The 22,169-nt window shown below is 41.2% G+C and overlaps 1 protein-coding gene across 1 annotated transcript; it reads right to left on the minus strand.

Moving 5' to 3' along the window:
- Window positions 1-202: 202 nt before the first annotated feature.
- On the minus strand, window positions 203-22,010 carry LOC126401848 (vascular endothelial growth factor C-like). Its single transcript, XM_050063365.1, has 8 exons — window positions 20,407-22,010; window positions 12,763-13,006; window positions 12,260-12,450; window positions 11,640-11,770; window positions 11,425-11,528; window positions 8,589-8,723; window positions 7,948-8,149; window positions 203-2,956 (listed from the first exon to the last, which is right to left on the minus strand). The coding sequence occupies exons 1-8, from the start codon at window positions 20,506-20,508 to the stop codon at window positions 2,845-2,847; spliced, it is 1,221 nt and encodes a 406-aa protein (XP_049919322.1). The 5' UTR covers window positions 20,509-22,010; the 3' UTR covers window positions 203-2,844.
- Window positions 22,011-22,169: the final 159 nt, after the last annotated feature.

A 22,169-nucleotide genomic window follows, 5' to 3' on the forward strand; every position in this document is an offset into this window, starting at 1 on the left:
ATTTATGGGCAATAAATGCATCATTGCTCAATTCATTCAGACTTAGCTGGTCTATTAACAAGGTTATAGGGGCTAATGTTAGCAAACAAGAAACCAAGGATAATGTAGTTAATGTTAGTTAACTGAACATATAGTGGCTAATGCAAATGCTAGCAAACTAGATAGGGGGGGGGGGGGGGGGTAATTTTATCAAATATAAGGTATGGCCATTTATGTTTGCAACTTTTAGGTATGGGAGCTGATGTTTGCAACTTTTCAATATGGGAGTTAATGTTACCAACTCTAAGATGTGTGAGCTAATTCTAGCAAATTTCAGAGTTAATGTTTGCAACTTTAAGATTTGGGAGTTAATGTTTGCAAATTTTAGATATGGGAACTAATGCTAGCAAATATTAGATATGGGACCTAATGTCTGTAAATTTTAGATATGGGAGTTGATGCTTGCAACTTATGGGAGCTAATGTTAGCAGCTTTAAGATGTGAGAGCTAATGTTTGAAACTTTTATATATGGTGGCTAATGTTAGCAACTTTAAGATGTGGGAGCTAATGTTAATGAATTTTAGATATAGGAGCTAAGGTTAGCAAGTTTAAGATATGGGAGCTAATGTTTGCAACTTTAAGATGTAACGTTGGCTAATGTTAGCTAATATTAGTAAAGTTTAGATAACATTAAATATTGCTGTGTAACTGACATTACTGAGTCAGTTTATGGATGTTTTGGCTCTTCTGTAATTGTACTTTTCTTTTCTTTTCTTTTTTTTGTATTTTTGGTATGACCGCAACACATGGTAGCTAATGTTTGCCTGTATGGAAGCACACTTTACCAACTGGGTAGGCTGATGTTTGCTCACCGTATGAATGTGAAGCCAAACCCTGTTGTTTTTTTCCAGACCTAACCATGCGCTTTTGTTGTTGAATGAAAAAACTGTCAAGTCACTGTGTTGTACTACATTTATTTTGAAAGAGACTGTATGCAAACTATACATTTCCTTTGAAAATGGAAGTGTATTTTGAAAAGACCCAATGTATGCAACAGGCTGACATTGACACTGTGTTCCAGAATGTCAACAACAGAAGCACCCAGGCAACGTTGCACGTTACGTAGACGAGGAACGTCCACAACCAAGCAGCAATATGTGACGAGGCTGGAGTGAGAATGTATAGGCTAAACAGTAGTTCTGGAAACAGTAGCATAGCATTAATCTCATAATTAACGTGTAGCCATGGTCAGCAAAAGTTATAGTGTTGCTTTAAATGAAACTATAGCGTACAATTTAATTATTGTTGTATGAGTTTAGTTTGTGGCTAAAATTTTGAATGTTTTGACTCTAACATACAGCAGATGCTTTTTGCAGCCTGTTTTCCAGAGGTTGTAGCTGCCTGTATACTCTATTAATATATAATATTTAACACTAACAAAACAGGGACACAAACCATCAGTCTGGCAAGGCTTTTAATCAGTACTTCAAATTAACTCCTTTAAATATTTAATAGTAGCATGGTCAAGAATTTCAGTTATTCTCTACATATAGCACAAACACTAGTCATTTTACACTGCAGTGTATCTTCATCCTAACATTAAATGTCTTTTTGAGCCCTAAAGTCATGTTGTTGTTGTTGTTTTTTTTGTTGTTTTTTTTAAAGCTGTAGCCTATAGCCCAAAGGAACTGTTAAAATTAAATTTGCAGTGCAGGCAAAATTGACAATTAAAAACAAATCAAATTCTCCATAATGATTCAAACTGCTGCAGTACAAAGACATGAAATAGTTATATCACTTAAATACAGTATTTTACAACTACATGATTCCGTCTTCAAAATATCAGTTTTAAATATGAAAAAAAAGATTTAAATATTTACAAATAATATTAGTTAGAGTGTGTAGAATTAAATTACTAGAAGATCCAGAGCTGTACCCAAGTGTTACCATCAACTATGATGGATTCAGCCTCGTATGAGTGAAATCTTCAAAGAGCAGCGCTACAGTAGAGGCAAGTAGAAACTGGAGGATATAATAGCTGTTTGGGAGTGTTTGAATTTGCGTTTAATTAAACAGGATCTGGCAATAAACCCTTTCTCTTTTGGAAGGAATGCGAAGGCTGACGGCACCAGTTAAGACTTTTATGTAAAAAGACATTTTTATCTGTAACGAGCCTCACTCTGTCCCTTTCAGTATAGACGCTACAATCTAAAGCTAGTGCCACCAAAACACACGCTCATTATTTCCATCTCTGCCACAAGAGGGAATATAAGGCCTGGCAACATCACATTACATGATTCCTGCAAAATAAATCCTTCAACCTCTTAAACATCTCATGTCTGAAGCCTGCCAAAGTGCCTACAGGTATTTAATCTAAAAAAAGCATGTCTGGAATTTGGTATGTTATTATTTTATCACTCTTTCCATTTCACACAGTCATGAGTGGTGTCTCTGCAGCAGGTCCGTGGTTGAATATCTTGCTCGAACACGTTGCAGCGGTGAAAAGCGCTGGCTCAGAGTCTGATTGGTCCACCCTGCACTTGCTGTCATGCTTTCAGGCAGCTGTGATTGGTGTTGATAGGGTCCCACAGAGTCAAATATCTCTTCAGTTTCTCTTTGGCTGACATTACTCCACTCTTATGAGTTTTACTGATGGCTCTTTGGCCTTATTGTCTGACTGGGAATCACTCCCGTCGTCCTCCAAGTGCTGCTGTTGTAATCCAGTACATGCAAATGTTGGGTCCAGCTTCCTGTCAAGAGGCACTTCCTCCTTATTGCCCTTTGTTTTCAGGCCCAAAAGGTTTGTTCGCCTTGTGTTGAAGGGCAACACCTGCAGTCTTTCTCCTCTGTCTGCCTGTGTTTGGTTAATTCCACTCAGGCCTCATGTAGTTGGGGATGCACTGGCAGACTTGGTGGCTGTAGTAAAAACCAGCCTGGCACACACGTCTTGGCTTTCTGCAAGGCAACCTGTAACAGCTGGACAGAAGGACGAAGAAGGAAGGAGATGGGAGGGGAAAGCCAGAAAAAACAAGATCAAGAGAAGGATGGGAAGTAGAAAAAAAATGCAGAAAATTAGAGAGAAAAAGCAGCGAGAGGAAAAAGTGAGCATAAAAGGAAGATTAAAAGGGGGAGTGAAAGAAAGATTATTGAGAGAAGGGTGGAGGGAAAGAAAGGGTGAGGTTGAGATGAGAAGAAATAAAAAAGGAGACACAGGGGAGATTATACTCGCTTGGCAAAAAATACTGTCAATTATTCAGATCTTCACATCCTCTTTGGATAAACCACTGATCCAAGTTTTGCTTTTTTGCGTGCATCAAACGATTCTGTGCGTGAGAAAAAGAGGGATTATATCTCCAGAGAGGGAAGAATATGGCCAAACTCTGGGAACTCTCATCTTCAGAATCACAGTAGGTGTATTGTCTTGTGTGCACCACCTTCTGTGACCAGATGTTGTATCAAACTTAAAAAAATTGCGAAAACATTGAAAAGAATGATGGGAAAAAAGTAAAAGTATTCTGCATACTTGAATACTAACGTCCCTTACTGTATTAAAGAGCTGGTTTTGGTTGCACCATTGACTATAATATCTGTATCTCTATATACAGCCTGTGGGTTGCACCAGCTCTTCAAAATGCTTGTCATTCCAGGAGATACATTTTGCTGAAATAAAAATGACTGAAGTGCAATAACCAGACTGAAAAAAATATCTCATTAAATAAAACAGATGTTTAATTTTCTTTTGGGGATATAATTTGAAATTAAAAAAGGTAATACAATATATCGCTATAATCTGCACATTGCAACATGTTTAAAATCACAATATTGTATTGTGACTTAAGTATTGTGACAATATTGTATCGTAGGACCTCAGGTGATTCCCACCCCTACTCGCTAGTATCAAAGTAGTGATTTGATAGAGCGGTTAGCCCCATTAAAACTTAAGAAGTGTTCCTGCCCATAGAGCAAGCACATTACAGGCTTCCACCGGCCAAGTCAACTACCTCCGTTTTACCGCTTTGCTAAACTGAATGGGGATAAAATTATTAAATTGTGCGATGCTTCTAGACTTTCCAAATATCGGACCAAATGGATTTTGCGGGGGTTGTGACGCTTGTAAAAGGTGTGTCCACTGATTTATTGTCGCTCTTGCTATTGTGAGTCTATGGGAAGAAGTCTTTTCGGGCACAGTGGCGTCATGTGATGGGCTCGGGAGGTGTAATTCCACTGTTTGGCCACTATGAAAGTTAGCTTCAACACCTGGCGTGCTTCCTTGGGGTCTGGATGGAACCTGTTTTAATTAGGAGGGTAATTAATTAGGGTTTCCTTCTGTAGGTACTTACAAACGTCTGTCTGTCCCATTCTCATGAATATCTCAAGAACGCCTCAAGGGAATATCTCCAAACTCACTCAGATTTTGGTGATCAAATGTCAAGGTCAGTCTGACGTTAAAGAACATGTTTTTGGCCATAACTCAAGAATTCATATGCTAATTATGACAATTTCAAGGTCACTGTCAAGGTCACTGTGACCTAACCCGTCTCATTATTGTGAATGTGATGTCTCAATAACAGCTAGAGGGATTTTTTTTTTTTCAATTTTGGCACCAACTTCTACCTGGACTCAAAAATGAACTTATCAGATTTTGGTGGTCAAAGGTCAAGGTCACTGTGACGTCGTGTATGTCTTATTCTCAAGAAATGCAATATCTCAAGAATGTCTGAAAGGAAGTTTCCTCAAATTGGCACTTTGATGAAGAATAAATTGATTAAAAATGTGGTGGCTGAAGGTCAAGGTCACTGTGACGTTGTGTATGTCTTATTCTCAAGAAATGCAATATCTCAAGAAGGTCTGAAAGGAAGTTTCCTCAAATTGCCACTTTGACGAAGAATAAATTGATTAAAAAAGTGGTGGTTGAAGGTCAAGGTCACTGTGACCCCGCAAAACATGTTTTTGGGCATAACTCAATAACACAAATTATGATGAGAGAGAAGCCAGCTTTGATTAGGAGGATCAGCTGGGCAGGTGAGCTCCTTTGTCTGCAAAGTGTGGCCTGCAGGGAGAGACAAGCCAGGCAAATGTTTGAGCATCAATGCATAGATGACTACTACAGAGACGCTACTTGTATGTGTGCTTTTGATTGGTAATGATTAATTTGATCTGCACAGGTAAAATATATGTTTGTGAGATGTGCTGTTATTAAAGTGAGCAATCCATTAATAGTCATTCACTCATTCATTCATTCATTGTGGTGCAGGTTATTTTTTGGGTTTGTGTGATGGCATCTCATCAGGTTAAAATGTTTGTTCACCTCATGTTGTGTGTGGTGGTTTAAGATGGTTTAGTTTGTTAATTCTGTTGATGGATTAAATTTGATTAGCTTGATAGCATAATCTATAGTTCAATGGTGTATATATACATTTAAAGGTTTAAGTTTGATTAAGATTTGATTTGTTTCACACTTTTTAAGATGAGTTAGTTTAAGAAACTGTGTATGTCCGTGAACTTTCCCACATGTGTAAAGCCACGATTACAAATCACTCATATCAAAGCTCATGTCCGCCTGTGTGTTTTTCCCTTTCACTCCATCTGTCTCTGAGCCTGCCCGCCTGTCTGATCGCTGCTCTGTTCACTGTCATCAAGTTCACCCAGTCTCCCTGTCTGTCTCCCTGCAGGCCTCTTGGGTCAGAGGGAGGTTGATCTCTTGCATGCTAGCTGTGGGAACCGCGACACGCATGCAATGCACACACACGCAGCTGAGACCGCGGTCGAATGTTTTGGACGCCCTGTGTCCATAAAAGGTCATACAGAAACATGTGAGCTAAAGAAAATGAAGGAAGAAAGTTTTTCTTTTTGGAGTTTGGAATGTATGACATGTCCATTGAGAGTTTGCGTGCTTTCTCCCCCTCTGACTGCCTGTCTCTCAAAGCTGCGGTTCTCACTGTGTCCTCACTCCCTTTCTCTTGTAGAGATCCCAGGGTGAAGACTTGTGAGGGTACCCCAAGGGCCAACAAGGCTGAGCACAGCAGACAGGACCAGTTTACCCAGTATAAGCCACCAGTTCAGGTGAACATGATGAACTGATGTGCAGAAATGCTGCATTTGAATTACAATAACACGGGAACTGTCATGCCCTTACAGTTCCAAAACACTGAGTTAGAGCTTTAAAGAATGAACTTACCACAGACCACAGACTGGTTTACCAGGTAACAAGCAGGGATCATCAAAACACACAATCATGTGAGAAAGCTTGCCAGTAAAACCTGCTTTAAATCAGTCGTGCTAATGCAGTTTTGTCATTATTGCCAAGTTGTACGTTTTCAGACAGGATGTACTGATCAAAGTCATCACTGTCCAAGAGATCAGGACCTTCTTTGGCCCTCAAGCCAATGTTACATCACCTGCTCCATACCTCGAACAATATTTCATGCTCCCTTAGAGCTCTTTATAAGGAGTTTGAGTGTGTTCTTTGCCACCTTTGGCCATCGGTGCTTTCATGTAATGCAGTGAGGCTGTTGGTATTATGAACAAGTGCAGTGGAGCTAAAGGATTATGGACTGTGGCTTTACATCAGGTCATGGATTTTTTACTTTTATTTTATGCAACTGTGGAAGTGGGAAAAGAGGAAGTGATAACACCAGTGAATTTCTTTGACGCAGGCTTAGAAACCACACTGACAATTGAAATTAAGTTTTCAGGCAGCATATGCATAGGCGTATATTTCAGGAGGGATGCAGGGGATATGTCTCCTTCAATATTTAGAATATGTGCATTTGTCTTCCCCCCATTAAAGACATATAAGTAGCAAAAGACTTTTATTTTGACAAAATTAAAGACATTTCCACCATAAATTGATGCCTATAAGTTCACCAGAATGCTGGAAATTAAGAGTTTAATGTTCAAAATATTCCGGGGGAGGAAGTTCCCCCCCTTTTCGATGTACTGTATGACTGAACAAAGGGGAAGTAGAATCACTGACATCAAATCGCAACCAGTGCCACATCCAGCTTCTATAAATGCAAAAATATAGATTAGAAATAATAATGCTCCAAATTTAGGCTAAATTTTGTCAAAGAGAAAACTGGCATTTCCATTTTTAAAAGGGTCCCTTGAACTCTCACTTGAAGATGTCAGAATGAAAATGGTCTATGGGTACCCACAAGTCTCCTCTTAACTTGAGAAGGCCTGTTTCCAGTAATTGTTTTGTTCCTTACAATCAATAAACTCCTTCAAAATAAAAATTGAGCACAGCGTTAGTTCAGGCAGGACATGATTTCAAGCTCAGTTCACATCAGAGCTACATAGCTGATCTCAAACAGCCCAATCAACTGATAGAAGGGAGCTGATGCAACCAATTGGCAAATCTCATTCAGGACGCCCTATTTAAACTGCTGCTGGCCTTACTGCTTCCTCTGCAAGCTGCTTTGAAACCCACCTTCCCTCCACCCCAGCTCCTCCTTTTCATGCTGTGTCTGACTTATCGATGTCATTTCTGTTTGTCATTGATGCTGCTCTGCTCTGTTCCCGGGGGTCTTTGCTGCTGCACATGGAAGGGCAGGGAGGTGTGCTCTCTCTGCCTTAAGGCTTTCCATGTAGGCGCGTGGAAGGGCGGAGAGGTGTGTTCTCTCCGCCTTGCGCTTCCATGTAGGGCGCGTGGAAGAGGCTTTCTGCACAGGCCTAGGAAAGGCAGAGAGGCCCCAGAACAGAGCCATACCACAAAATATAATGCTGCAAATGGAAAGTGGTCCTGATAAAAATGTATGTTTTGTCTTTTTAAAGAAGAAAACAACCAGCTTATTTCCAGTGGCCCCATCTGGCCACCCCTATGAAATATTTCTGGGGACACCACTGCTGCAGAGCTGAGAAGTTCAGTGTTATGCTCAAGGACACTTTAGCAGGATGGACACTTGCTTGAATTTAGGCTTTAAAACCACAACAAGGACAGACTCCCGGCCCTCTGGTACACCTACCTGCAAGAGTTGGGGTTAAACCTCTTGCCCTGCCGCAGACACGACTGCGGACTCTCTCTGCACTGACACAGGCAGGTGTCGGGATTCAGGGGCTGGTTCCCGGGACACTCCGCGGCACACACACAGCCACACAGCTCCTCATCCCACCGCTGGCCCGTTGGGCACCACTTCCCCTCACCTTGACCTTCACACTGGCACTCACCTGAGAGAGGAAAGAATTCATGAATTAAGACCAAACCTTATCCGATATTACACTGTGCACATCAGTCAGTGTTGTCAAGCTAAGTATTAGTTAGTCAGGTTCTGACTTGTTCAATATTTGCATAAAGCCCTACTTCCCAAAAGTTCCCCCTATCTGTGTTTATCCTGTTTGGCTCTGTCTTGCCGGGTACTTTCAGAATGACGTCACTCTTCTGAGCAGGTAGGTGTTTACAGTAAATTAATCGGGTGCTACAGGAAAAATAGATTGTATTGTTGTAGAGAAGTACGTTCAGGTTTTCTCCGGTTTCCCCTCATACTCATCTATTCTGTCTTTACATCTTCTAAAAATCCCGGGCTTCCTCTTGTCACTTTGGGGTTTTTATTCTTGTTCAAACAACAGTACAGGGTTAAATATTTTCAGTAACTGAAACCTCTCTTACAGGTGTTGTGGTCCAGTTTCCAGCCTGGATCGCAGCTGTCCTCGGTGAGTCCATTTCGACAAACACACTCGCAGGTGGACTCGTGTAGAACCCTGTTGGGTCCACAGAGAGCCAGCAGGCCTGAGTCCAGCCCCTCTGGAAGAGAAAAAGTAAAGGAAGGTATTTAGTTGTAGGTACATCTTTGTCTTGTCTGTCTGCAGCCACACCACTTATACATGGCAGTCAACTGTCTGTAATCATTCAGACTCTTTCCCATCTGTATCTATTTTCAGTCAGTGTGATAAGTACGGTTTGTTTATTATTAGCAAAAGAAGAAGCTAGAGAAGGAAGGCACTGGAGTTCACTACATGATTGTACAAGTAACATGCCACAAAGACACTTTCGCTTCTCAGGTTACAGTTGAATAAACATTCCCTCGGGGGGGAAGTCGTTCCGGATCATTTTATTTACCACTCAGGCATCATCTTTATCATCCTCCTTTGGCAGTGGTGGTGGAGTTTTTGAAAACATTTCTTTACCATCATTTGGCTCACATCCCAGAACCTGCTCGGGGCGGGTTTAAGTTCTAGCCACATTTTGAATGACTTTGCATTCTCACTCAGAGCTGGGAGCTCTGTTCACTAATTACAGACAAGTCGACAATATCTACTTTTTAAAAACACACTTTTAAAATAAAAGCATGTTTCTTTAATAAGATTTGTGCACTTCACATTGCAGGGTAGGTTACACTGTGCAGGTTTTAGACTCCTGCTAAAACTCTGCAGCAAATGATTTCCACTTCTATCAGTGAAAATACCTGGTGCTGTTGAAGTCTCTGCTGTTTTGTGTCAGATGTCCCGTCCTAAACCTGCTGCACTATTAAAACACTTTACAGATGAGGTAAATCCTGTTTTTTAACGCAGCATGCTGCTCGATTTAGACTGATTGACATCCTGGTTTACATTACATTTGCTGTAAATTCTTCCAAAATACTCTGTTTTCTAGCATTTGATGAGTGCAAAGGCTGTTCTTTATTTGTTTAAAGACGTGTTTCACCACTGAGAGGATGGCCCTTTAATGAAACTACTATGTCTATGCAGTACAAAGATGCGATACTTTTAAAATTAGTGCTATATGACCAGAGAAAATAGAGAAAAAGGAGGCTTTTGCACAAGAGGGAGAAAGCCTACAACTCCTAGCAGTGGTGGCCTTAGCACATTTGGTGCCCGTACTGTACTCATAAACGCTCCTGCTGGTGGGTGATGTAGTGGGAACAAGTCCTTTTGAAACAATGGCGGCCGGCTGACAAGAAACAATCTTGCATTACAGTTTAACAGTGAGCTAAAATATGTTTCTGAAAACTTTTGAGATGAGAAAATGGCAACTCAGTAACAGAATCTTGATTTATATTTGATCAGCGCTGCCTAGTTTAACCGTTTGATCTGAGTTTTTTCAGCCTCTGTTTTCACTGTGCAGGAAGCAGTATGGTGCCCACTTCCTGTTCACATTTAGCTGTATTACAGCTAAACATGACACTAAAATATGTTTCTAAAAACATTGCAGGTGAGTAATAGGCAATACAGTAACTTAATTTCAATATGTATTTGAGTACCACCTGGTTTTGCCTAGAATGGATTTTTGTCTGAGTTTGAGTTTACTCTTTGTTCCAGTGGTGGCGGCATGGGTGGCGGGCAACATGAAAATGTGAAAAGCAGAGACTGTAGTTCGAGCAATAGCCCAAGAGCCTACAAAACTCCATTTGGAATTTTGTTGGGGGGCGAGCAGGGATATCTAGGCACTGGTTAGATGGAGGACTACCTACATTGTTTTGACACAGAGCTGGTTGAAAATCGGAAAAGTACCCTTTAAGTATTGGATAAGAACCCAAAATGGAGCCAGCCTGATTGATTTTCTGATGGATCCTACAACAGTGGTTCACAACCTTTTTGGCTTGTGACCTCCTTTAAAATGCAGCAGTTTCCCCTCAAGACTTATTTGGTGGATATGAGAGCCCCGAAGAGCTGCAAGTGTTCAGTATTTCACAGAAAACAAGCAAGAATTTGAGATCCATTTGTTAAACCATTTATCTTAAAACCTCAAGGGTCATCTTAAAGGAATACTTCACCCACAAAATGACCATTTGTGTATCAATCACTCATCATGTGTTCTGTTGAATTCATGAAGAAAACTTTGTTTTTCTCGCACACCTCTACCGTGAACAAAGAATCTAAAAAATACTAAAAATGGAGAAACTTCTTGATGAATTGAGGTCATAGGGGTCCATTTTTAACAGCAGCAAAACTGTATCAAAACATTAAATTCTCACACAGCTGGTGTCACATAATCCAAGTCTCATTTATTCAGTCTAATGCTCAGCACTTCACAAACACGTGCATTTTTGCGAAAACCTCCTAGTTAAAACATTTCCGCATCAACAGTCTCACAAACGGATGAGTAGTATGCCTGGGGAAGTGCGTGCATTTGAACTCTGCTCACTGGAATGCACGAGCAGAGTTCAAACACACGTGCTTTCCCTGACATAAATGCGGCTTACCATGACTTCATGAATTTTCTCAGTTTTGGGACTTTCTTTGAGAAGTACTGAGCAGACGACTGGATAAATGAGACTTGGATTACGCTGCACGAGTTGTGTGAGAGTTTGTAAACATGTTTTGACTTCTATGACTTCAATTCATGATTAATATTTGCCTTTTTTGGATTCTCCACAGGAAAAACAAAGTTTTCTCAATGAATTCAGTGTAACACAGGATGAGTAATGGATATCCAAATGATCCTTTCATGGGTAAGGTATTCCTTTACCTGAATAATTTGACCAGCATGACTCATGCACACTTACCTGTCTCTCTCTCAGAGTAGTTTATGGCCTCTGTAGAGACACACACACAGTTCACTGGATCCCATAATGCCCCGGAGGCACAGGGAAGTTCGGGTGGGGAACACCTGTACAGACGCACATGTTATAAATGCATGGATACAGGACAAATGATTCAGATATGTTTGTAAACACACACACACACACACACACACACGTCACTCCTCGCTCTCACTCACAGGTGATCTGTCGCAGCTCGTCTTATGATGGAGTGGAGCGGCCGCTTGGAAAGGCATTCACACGAGGTGTGGTTGACAAAGGTTACCATGACAACGGTACGATCCATCCTGGGCGGGGAGAGTTCCATCAACTGGCAGGAGGACAGATTGAGGTTAGAGTTATGTGTGTGTGTGTGTGTGTGTGTGTGTGTGTGTGTGTGTGTGTGTGTGTGAACAAAACTGTAGCTTGTGGAAGAAATTAAATTTTCCTCGTCTTTTCTTCTGCTGCTTTCGTTGCAGTATTATGGTTATGATTTAGTGTTTCGGCTGATGTGTAGAGGTTGACGTAATGATTCCAAGATTGAGCAACTGTGCGTGACTGTATTGTATTGACTTGGTGTCCAGTTGTAGCCAAAGGCTGTCCCACTGCAGTAGGGCGGGTTGTGATACACATGAGCTCGTAATACAGCTCAGTAGATTGGTTTCTGTCCTCTTTCCTGAAGCGGTTTGAGGTGTGAGAACACAAAATACCAACACGATCTTGTAATGTGAGTGAGTGTTAAATAATTAGAGTGCTAAAAAGTGTCTGACTTTCAAATAAACAGCTCAGAGACAGGAAAGGATCCAGCTGCACCACTTACTGTCTTGTTGACGAGCGCGTGACTTGTGTTGGTGCAGTAAAAGGCCTCGTTGGTGCAGCAGCCACCGCACCGATGCAGCGCCACACAGCGAGGGAGGTAGAATTGACTGGTGGATTCTGGGTATTCCTTGGCGACCTCAACACACACCTCTCTGGGCTGGCATGAGGTCCGCTGGATCTCCTCTAAGATGACTGAAAACACATGTGATTGAGTAACTGAATCTGAATACAAGAGAGCTTTGCGGTCTTAATGTATCTGTTATTAGAGGTTCTGAGGTGACGGCAGGAAATCATCAACTAATAATGTGTCTGATTTTTATTTTCCAGTGTTCTTTCCAACGTGTACCACCTACTTTTGTCTGTCTCCGGTGCAATTAAATCTGTCTAGCTTTCTAACAAGTGTTGAGGACTGACCCAATAAAGAGATCATTAAAAAGTCTTAATATTTCAGGCAATCACAACTAATTTACTGGCCTGTATTTTGTAGTAAGTATCTAAGTTTACCTCCCAGAGTCCCGTCCACTTTGAAAAGCGCCTCCTCCCTTGGCTGACCCCACAGATCCTCATCGTCAGAGTGGACCAAAGGGCTCGCTGAGGAGGTGGAAAAAGAGGGGGCAGAGGAGGCTTGCCATGTTTTCCTCCTCAGGCAGTGCTGAAGCAAATTGTATTCGGGGTACAGAAGCTGTAACAGCTGATCCACACTCGTCACTGACTCCAAACTGGGCTGGTCATCTGACAACACAGGAGCCTGGAAGATAAGAAAGTGTCGTAACAGATCAATGTGGCTTTAATAACACAGTATATCCTCAGTTTGAGTTCTTCGTGAGTTGCCAGAAAGCTTCTTATTTGTCAACAGCATCGCTAAGAGGGGGGAACAAGGGTTAAACCATGTATAATAGATAAAGTGTACGCTATATTTAGAGTATGTTCACCACTTTACCTTTCTGCCTTTCCGTCAGACAGCCCTTTTCGACAGGGAAGCCGTTAATGGTTTCAGTTCCACATCTATTTTCTCGTCAAAATCACCAGACTCCATTTACAAAAACAGTAATTTTACCTTGCTGAACACAGAAGTTGTTGGTCTACCACTGCCTCGATCTGTGAGTTCGTTTTGTTATTATGTGACTTTGGTGAATCCGAACTAACCACTTCATATGCCATAATCACACAACAACAACAACAAACTAACTGATCGAAGCAGCGGTAGTCCAGCAGCTCCTGTTTTCAGCGATGTTAAGTCACTGTTTTTCTCAGTGGAGTCTGGCTTTGAAGAGAGTGAGGTAACGGCTTCAGTTCCCTGTTGGAAAATGCTGTCTGATGATTGTTTTAGGTGGCTAAAATACGTTTTGCTGCGGCCCCCATCCTCAGCAGTACATTGCTTGGCTTCTGTGCCTTTACCCCTGCCTGCTTCTCCAAACTGTGGGCGTACTGACCACCATCTACTGTAGGTAATACACTGACTATGTAAGTACCTAAGTACCTCATACAACCCCACTTCCAAAAAACTGAACTGTTTCTTTAAGGAGACAATAAAAGCAGGCAAAAAAAAAGGCATTTGGCTCTTATGTCACAAAATTGAGGCCCATGTCCCATTGAATATAATAAACATTAAAAATGCTTCACTTTTTATATTTTAAAATGTTTGAATCGGGTCATTTGTTGCGAGTGTTAAAGAAAACTATTACATATTGTAGAATTTACTGTGTCAGCTTTGCTGGTTTGAGTTGAATAAACAGTGAATACCTCAGCTACCAATGTGTTGTAACATGTTGCTGTTGGCTACTGTTAGTTATTATGTGTCCTCTCCTCACCTACACACACATCCTTGCCTTTGAGCACCAAAAAGAAGCTGCAAACTCTGCGTTTTCTTTGTGCGTTAGTATTGCTGTTCTTGCTCTTTTTTGTGGTTCGCTTTAATAGCATTCAGACTGCTATAAACTTTATACAATCTAACCTAAGGCAATGGGATAAAATAGGAGGATACCTGCTCGACTGCTGCAGCGCTCTTGAGCAAGACGCTGTAGTCTGACCCAGTTTAAAATGGGGTTCAGTAACTGAAGAGGACTGTAAGTTCCTTTGGTTGCTTTATCAGTTTTTGGGTTTTCCTGGTACCCTTCCTTAATGTGCCCTCCATTACAAGTTAAACCACCACCTTCGAGTCTCAAACGTAAGAGCTTCTGAGGAGTCCTTAAATGCAGCATTAGGCCTGCATAAACAAACCAAACAGCTCAGCCAACACCCTCATTATTATTATTATTGTTATTATTGTACAGAGAGAGCTTTATGTGGTGGACCAGGTCTATGCAGGAAATCTCAGTTTACAGTAGCTCTGTAAACCATTCCCGCTGTGAGTCATCCCCATAATGATTTTTCTGCCGTCATGATAGATGACTCTGCTCCACTCCATAGAGACACAGAGAAAAGATAAAAGGTTAATTGTGTATCAGAGTGGCTACTATGTCATCTGTGGGGACTGAATGTCAGCTTGGAGTCGGGTGTTTGAGTGTCACATATTAATTCTTCCTCTGGGGAGCGAGTGTGGTTGTTTAGTTTCTCAGGCTGAGAAGGAGCAGGCTGGTGCGGCTGGCGTTACCGAACAGAAACCAGATCTCTGTTGTTATCTTTCCATTTATCTCTTTCTTTCTGTCTGCCTCCCCTCCTTTCATGTGTCTTTCTAGCCATCTCAGAGGCCTGTGTTGCGACATATGTGTGACCTGTGGCATCGAATATGAAATTAGCTATCTACTCTTAAAATGCTTCCAAAACAAGAATTGTATATTGAAACAAGATCATATAGAATACTGAGAGACTGAGAAGCAGTAGCTGTTAGAGGTGTGTGGAATAGAGTCACGTGACTTGGACTTGAGTCAGCCTCAAGTCACAAATTTGATGACTTTGGGCTCAACTTGACAAAATTTGAAAAGACTTGCAAGTCAACGTGGACTTCAGCACCAAAAGTTGGTTTTCCATCCAAATGTAGTGCAAATTTTAACTGAACTTTCAGAACATTGGCGAAAGAAAACATGAATTTTTGCTCTTTTCCATCCACTACTGTTATGTGAATATTGGGGAGTTGATTCATCGATAAGAGTAGCAATGGATGTATAATAACAGAGAGCACACTGGACAATGGAAATAAAAAGTTTGAATGACTAATACTAGTTGAGTTTTGGTAAGAGCGCTGTGTGCACAAGCATGTCAGGAGCCATCCAGAAAAGATTAAGAGAGCTTGCAGTGGCCTATACCAGTGGTTTTCAAACTGTTCGTGCCCAAGGCACACCAAGCGGCAAGCCAAAATCTCAAGGCACACCTGTATTTATATCTGTGAGAATTAGCTTCTATAACGTGCCTTATCACTCTTTTTATTTTTTTTTAATTTCTCAATGTTGGCAATCAGTTGATGCCTAAATTGATATGTGCTTAAAAAGAGTTGGATGGAAATGCACGTGCAGACTTGTGACTCCACTTTGATTTGAGTGTTTTAACATAAAAATACTTAATATCTTCCCCCAAGCCTGAAGATTTAAAAGTATTTCATTTAAAACGTGTGCCATGAATTAATTTATTTGCCTTCATTTAAGTTCACTTGGACTTGTTTAAAAAATATAAATTTTGAAAAGGATTCCTAATTTGTTTTAGTTTAATATATTATTACATTGTTGTTAAAATGGCATTACATTTGGTTTTAAGCGCATAGACTTATTTTGGACTCGAAACTCAAAGTTTAGGACTCGGGATGTGACTGAAGTGCAAAGACTTGAGACTTACTTGTAACTTGCAAAACAGTAACTTGGTCCCACCTCTAACAGCCATGCTCTGTGAGGCTGTGAAGCAGTGCTTTAAGCTAAAAGCTAACATCAGCATGTTCAGTGACAGTCATGCTGATGTTTAGCAGGTGTAATGTTTAACATGTTCACTGTCTCCGTTTAGCATTTCAGCATGCTAACATTTGCTGCTGAGGCTGATGGAAATGTCCTAAATTACTTTTAGAGTAAAGCAGAGGCTACAATTGCGGATTTACACATGTAACTATTATTGGACAGATTTTAATATTTGAGCTCAGCCACTTCACTACTGGAGCCTCCATAAGACTGTCAGACATGACTGTTGGCAGTGCAGAGACACAATCTCTAGATAATGTTGATGGACAGTTGTAACTATGACTTAGAGAACTGACTGCTCTTCTTTCTGTCATGGTCTTTTGCTCTTCCTCTCACTCTCCACTGAGTTGTTAAGTGATCACATGACATGAGGTCATCGCTGTGGGACCATGAGGTCATGATGGACCAATGACCAGTGCTCTAGGCTCCAGCATTAGATACTGCTGGCACACAGACACACGCACATGCACACACCCATGCTTTAACCCCTAACTCTTTCCATCAGTTTAAACATGTTATGTCTGAAGCTAATGGACAAACACACTATTTTATTTAATCTGTTTTACATGTGATGACTGGCTTATCCTATCAGAGTACATCATTCATTCATTCAGTTCCAAGAGGATCGCGTTACTGAAGATCCCTTCAAGTGAATTGAGACTTATTCCTTTGTAGTAAAATATATTATCATTAATAACAGGCAGAGTATCATGATTCACTGCTATCAACAACGTTTTTCACAAGAAGGAAGCTTTCAGCTGAACCTCAGAGACACTTCCACAGAAGAACCTCAGAGTTTCCTGGTTGGATCGTAAACGGCATTTACAGTAAAGACAGCTGAAACCAAAAGATGTTTATCCTGGCGATGCTTGGAACGACGTCACAGAAACAAGCTGTAACTTTACACATGGAGCTGGCATTATGTAACAAAATCTGTGTTTCATAATTTCATGTCAGGAACTGGTTTTAGGAGCTGGGGCTGAAATGAAAAACTCCCTTTAATTGATTGCATTTCAGCCTTTGGATAATTACTACTACTGGGAGTGTTCTACCAGGTAATTTTATTATTATGATTATTTTATCATTCATGTAAAAAAATTATTTTTTTTTGTAAAGATATTTTTTGGGCCATTTTGCCTTTAATGGACAGGACGGTAAGCGTGAAGGGGGGAGAGAGAGAGGGGATAACATGCAGCAAAGGGCCACAGGCCGGATTCGAACCCAGGCCGCTGCGGCAACAGCCTTGTCATGGGACGCCTGCTCTACCACTAAGCCACCGACACCCCAAAATTTTGATGTAAATTTAAAGAAAAAACAACACAAATCGTGCAAGAGATGATAGGATGAACACATTACACAGAGATGGTTACACTTGTGACCTTATCTAAGCTGTCCTGTCTGTCTGAACTCTTAGTATCACACTGCATGCCTCTCTGAATGAAAATATTATCACTCCGCCACAGCAGTAAGGCTTTAGACCGGCTCATAGAACAATCATTGCTGCAGCTGGTGTTGTGGATGACATTATTAACTCTCTTGGTAAAAAACAACAGTGTGCTGCAGGCCTCATATATCCGTCTGAGGCTCTTGATACTGTTGATCAGTATGTTTTGCTAAATGAGCTGCTCTGCATTGGTTTGAATTATTCTTACACCTGGTTTAAATCATATCTGTCTGGTGTGGGCTGCTGTGGCCAGTAGTTTAATATCAGTTTCCACATGGTTGATTTAAAGTGTTCCACAAGGATAGTCTCGGAGCCAATTAGCGATTAGTCTGACACATGCATTTATAAAGAGAACTGGATACAGTGTTCCTATGAAAGGTGCTTAGCGGCACATAAAGCCAAAATAAATTCAACTCTCTGAGTCTTCTACATTGTTGGGCCAATAGAGCAAGTACGCTAGAGACTTCGCCAATCGAGTAGCTGACTTCCAGTTTAGCCTTTAGCTAAATTGAATTGGGATAAAATGATTTAATCCTGCAGCTCTTCCAGACTTTCAAAATACTATCAGACCAAATGTATTAAATCTTGATAGTCAAACAAGTCGTTTTGCGGGGGCTGTGACGCTCAAATTTTTTTCCCACTGATCTACAGACACTCCTATTGTAAGTCTTTTTGGCCCAATGGCATCACGTGATGGACCTGGAAATCGTAATTACACGCTTTAGTCGCTATGTCACAATGGCTCCATAGTCCAGGACACATCCTTGGGGCTTGGTCGAACCATGATAAGCCTCTGGTAGCATCAGCCAATATTTTGGGGTTGTGGTGTAGCCAGCTGATTTCCAGGCCAATACTTTGTTCCGTGTGCTGATCATTTTCAGCTAGATCTCTATAAACTGATATCTGCATATGAATGCAGATGAATAAAAAAACAAGCTTATATAAAGCTAAATTGTTGTCAGACAATAGCTGATGGGTTCCGAGATTTAATTTCAGCCAATGCATTCCACCTCATTTGCTCTGCACATGAACTCTTCATCTGCTGCTAAAACATGATTGGTCAACACTCCATAATACAAATGGAAACTAGAATGCTTCGGATACCAAAATCTTGTCCCAGTCTTGTTACCAACAGATTCTGCCTTCATATGCAGATGTCCGTTCACAGTGATTACACAAGGATCTTTTTTTAAACCTACATTTCAATGTCCGTTTTTATGCTGATGATACCACCTTGTATGCCATCAGCTCTACTGCAAAACAGATTACAGGCTGCTTTTGAACGTCTTTACATCATTTTATAATCAATTCAAAGCTTGTTCTAAACTCCAAAAAGACTAAGCCTGTGTTTGAAATTCTTTACTAACATGCTATATAGTATGCTAAAACACTATTCGAGATTTTTTAGTAAGTCTGAAACCTTAGTATGAAACCAACAGTATGTAGCTAGCATAGTATTTCCGGTGGAATATTACAGTATGCAAACACTGCATACAATGCCGGCATAACTATCCCACAATGCAGTGTATTAGGCGACTAACAGACAATTGACAATGACCATGACAGCTTTGTAATGCCCCAGTTTAATGCTATGTTTACACTATGAGTAACAGTGAAACAGCATGACCAGTTGCATTATCACAGAGTAGGTGTTTAGATGTTGCTAAAATAGTCGTTAAGATAGTTACATTGTCACATGCTTGTGTGTATCTGCTACTTGCCACAAAGCACCTCGGCTGAACGTCATCTAATGTCTGTATAAGGTTTTAAAAAGATCTATGCTTTTGTTCGATGTCTGAGCCCAATTTCGACATCACATTTCACGGCCCTGTCATCTCCACCTGCAAAGCACTGCACAGAAAGCTAGCATAGCATCAGCTAACTCAGCTCAGTAGACCAGCACCACAGCTAGGGACAAAAATAAATGATTGTTTGATAATTCACTGTAACTGAGCGTGTCAGACCCGTCGGCAACATCAAGTGTCAGTTTGTAGCTTCATTGGAAATGACTTGTAGCCTGTTGCTGATTCCCTCCTAGTGCAAACACAGCATCAGATTTCACTTGGGTAGGTGAAGCACCACAGCTAGAGACAAAAACATATGATTGGTCGACAATTCACCGTGTTTGTAGCGCATCACACCTGTGGGCAATGTCAAGTGTCAGGTGTCAGTTTGTAGCTTCATGTCACTACCGTCCGTTGAAAATTAATTGTAGCCTGTTGATGTTCCGCTCCTTGTGTAAAGACAGCGTAGGATTTCACCTTGGTAATATATTTTAAAGATTAATTTTAAAGCGCTTGCAGAGCTTAAATTTAAAAATTTAAAAATCTTGTTCCACACCTCGTTCAAAAGGTCCAAATTGGATTCTTGTACCAGAACAAATTAGAAAAAACAACATACAATCCTCTGTGTACTGGATTATAGATATCCTGTCTGCTCATGCTGCTGCCACTACCATTAAATCACGAGATGGATTACTGTGTGACTGAACTGTCTTGTTGTGATGTTTTATAAACAGGCTTTGTTTGTCAGGTCTCTCTTGTAAAAGAGCTCTTAATCTTAATGAGACTTCCTGAATAAACAGAGCTTAATGTAATAGGTATTGTCTCATCTGGTGTTTGAATGATGGTGGAGAGTGTACTGTGTAACATGCTGCTCCAGAATCTTGATGTGGTGACTGTGAAGGCCATAGTGTGTGATTCAAATGATTTTATGTATAGCAGCGTCTGCATCTGTTATTTTTCTGTTGTAGACATTTACAAGCTGTAGAATTTGGCGAAACAAATGAGTTTTTATAGATGGCTGATATATTAGATGTCTCACCTCAGTGCCCATGTCTCCAGGTTGGTAATAGTCCGTATAGTCTTGTCCTGAGCACAAACTGCTGATATTAAGAATCCATAGGAGCAAAGCTGGTATCCACATAGTGAGGAGATGGAGAGGAGAGAGGAGAGAGGAGAGGAGATACCAGGGCAGAGGAGGGGGAAGTTGATTTAAAACTGGGTGTAAAGTGAAAGGAAGGAAGGAGGAGAGGAGGAAAAGGAGGAGCAGGAGGGTATCACAGACTCGGCAGGTATCTCTTTGCTCCGTGTTTCATTCTATCCTGGGACGAAGTTGCTCTTCCGGCGCAGGTTGTTTGAATCTGGGAAACCAGCTGAATAAAACATGATGAGGAGATCTTTTCTTCGGCCTGTCGAACACAGCTCCTTTATCCCTTTCTTTCACATCAGAGGAAGTCTTCCCTCTTGTCCTGCTGCGTCTCCATTCTGTTGATGTCAGGTGTCTGTTTGCCCTTTATCTCCTCAGTTTTTCTTGACCTTCAACTTGAATTATTCCACAATCTGACTCTTCTATCCGCTGACTCTCCCTCCGTCTTTCCAGCCTTGGTCGTCCTCGTCACACTTTTGCACCTCCTCGCTTTCTTTATCTATATTTTCCCTTCACACAACAGCTGTGCTCTTCCCTCCCTCTCTCAGATTATCCCTGCCTCTTTATCTGTCTCCCGTTTCTTCCTCATGAACCTCCGGGGCAAAGCTCTGTCTGTCTCTCTCTGGACTTTTTTTTTTTTTTTTTTTGCAGCTTTCTAAATCTGTCACAACTTTTTCTGTCAGGCTGCCTGATCCTTGGAAAAGCATCAAAGGGAGACAGAGAGAAAAAACGAGGGGAGAGCTTATTCCAAATCCTGTTTCCAAATGAGAAAAAAGGTTTTAAAAAGTGTCCAGCTTTTGGTATTAAGTTCCTGTCCAAACAGAGTGTGTCCTGCTCACAGACGTCCTGGTGGAGTGAATGAGAAAAAATACAAGAATGGAAGGATTGTATCTTGTGGGCGGGGTGAAGGATTTGAGAGATTCGTGCGTTATAGCTGATTATACTGGCACACTTCTTTTTTTTTCCCCCAGAAATTGCAGGCTACATAGTGTCTGCAGAAGCAGGCAGCGCCGTGGCACTGACACGCTTCCTTTTAACACATGCCATCATCCTCCTTTTATGTGATCTAAATTCACTGGAGAGGTTATTTCTGCTCCTTATAACTTCTCAGAAAGACATTCATTCAAGGCAAACAGAGGTTATAAAATCAAATTACACTCACATGCTCCTTATCACTTCACCCTTTATCACAGATTTGTTATCTTGACGTCTTTCCGCCTTTGTAATTTCTCATAATGGCAGCAGCTGCCGCCGAGACTTAAAAAATGTGTGTGTTCAGTAGCAGCCACTGGTGATGAATGTGTGAGTTGCTTAACTGCAGCTCTAAGTGCCTTTTTATGAGCTGCTAATACCTTCGCTGTCTCTCCCTCTCTGCTGTTTCTGCTTCATGTCAGCTGTCGCCAGCTCCTGCGAGTTTCTCCTCAGCTCAGCAAGCACCAACGTCGAGACTGGTCTGTGTGTGTGAGAAATAAAACCCCGAAATTGGCCCCACACCTGCAGCTCCAAACACCTTTCCTGCCTTTGCTCCTTCACACTGTCTCCCTCCCTCCCTCCCCCTCTCACCTCTTTCCTTGTTCTTTCTCCTTCTAGTTTGCCGTTCAAGGTCCTAAAAATGACAAACTTTAAATACCTCCTTAACTCTACTGCCCTAAGGCTGT

Source organism: Epinephelus moara, chromosome 15, assembly GCF_006386435.1.
Source record: "Epinephelus moara isolate mb chromosome 15, YSFRI_EMoa_1.0, whole genome shotgun sequence".
Taxonomy (NCBI): domain Eukaryota; kingdom Metazoa; phylum Chordata; class Actinopteri; order Perciformes; family Serranidae; genus Epinephelus; species Epinephelus moara.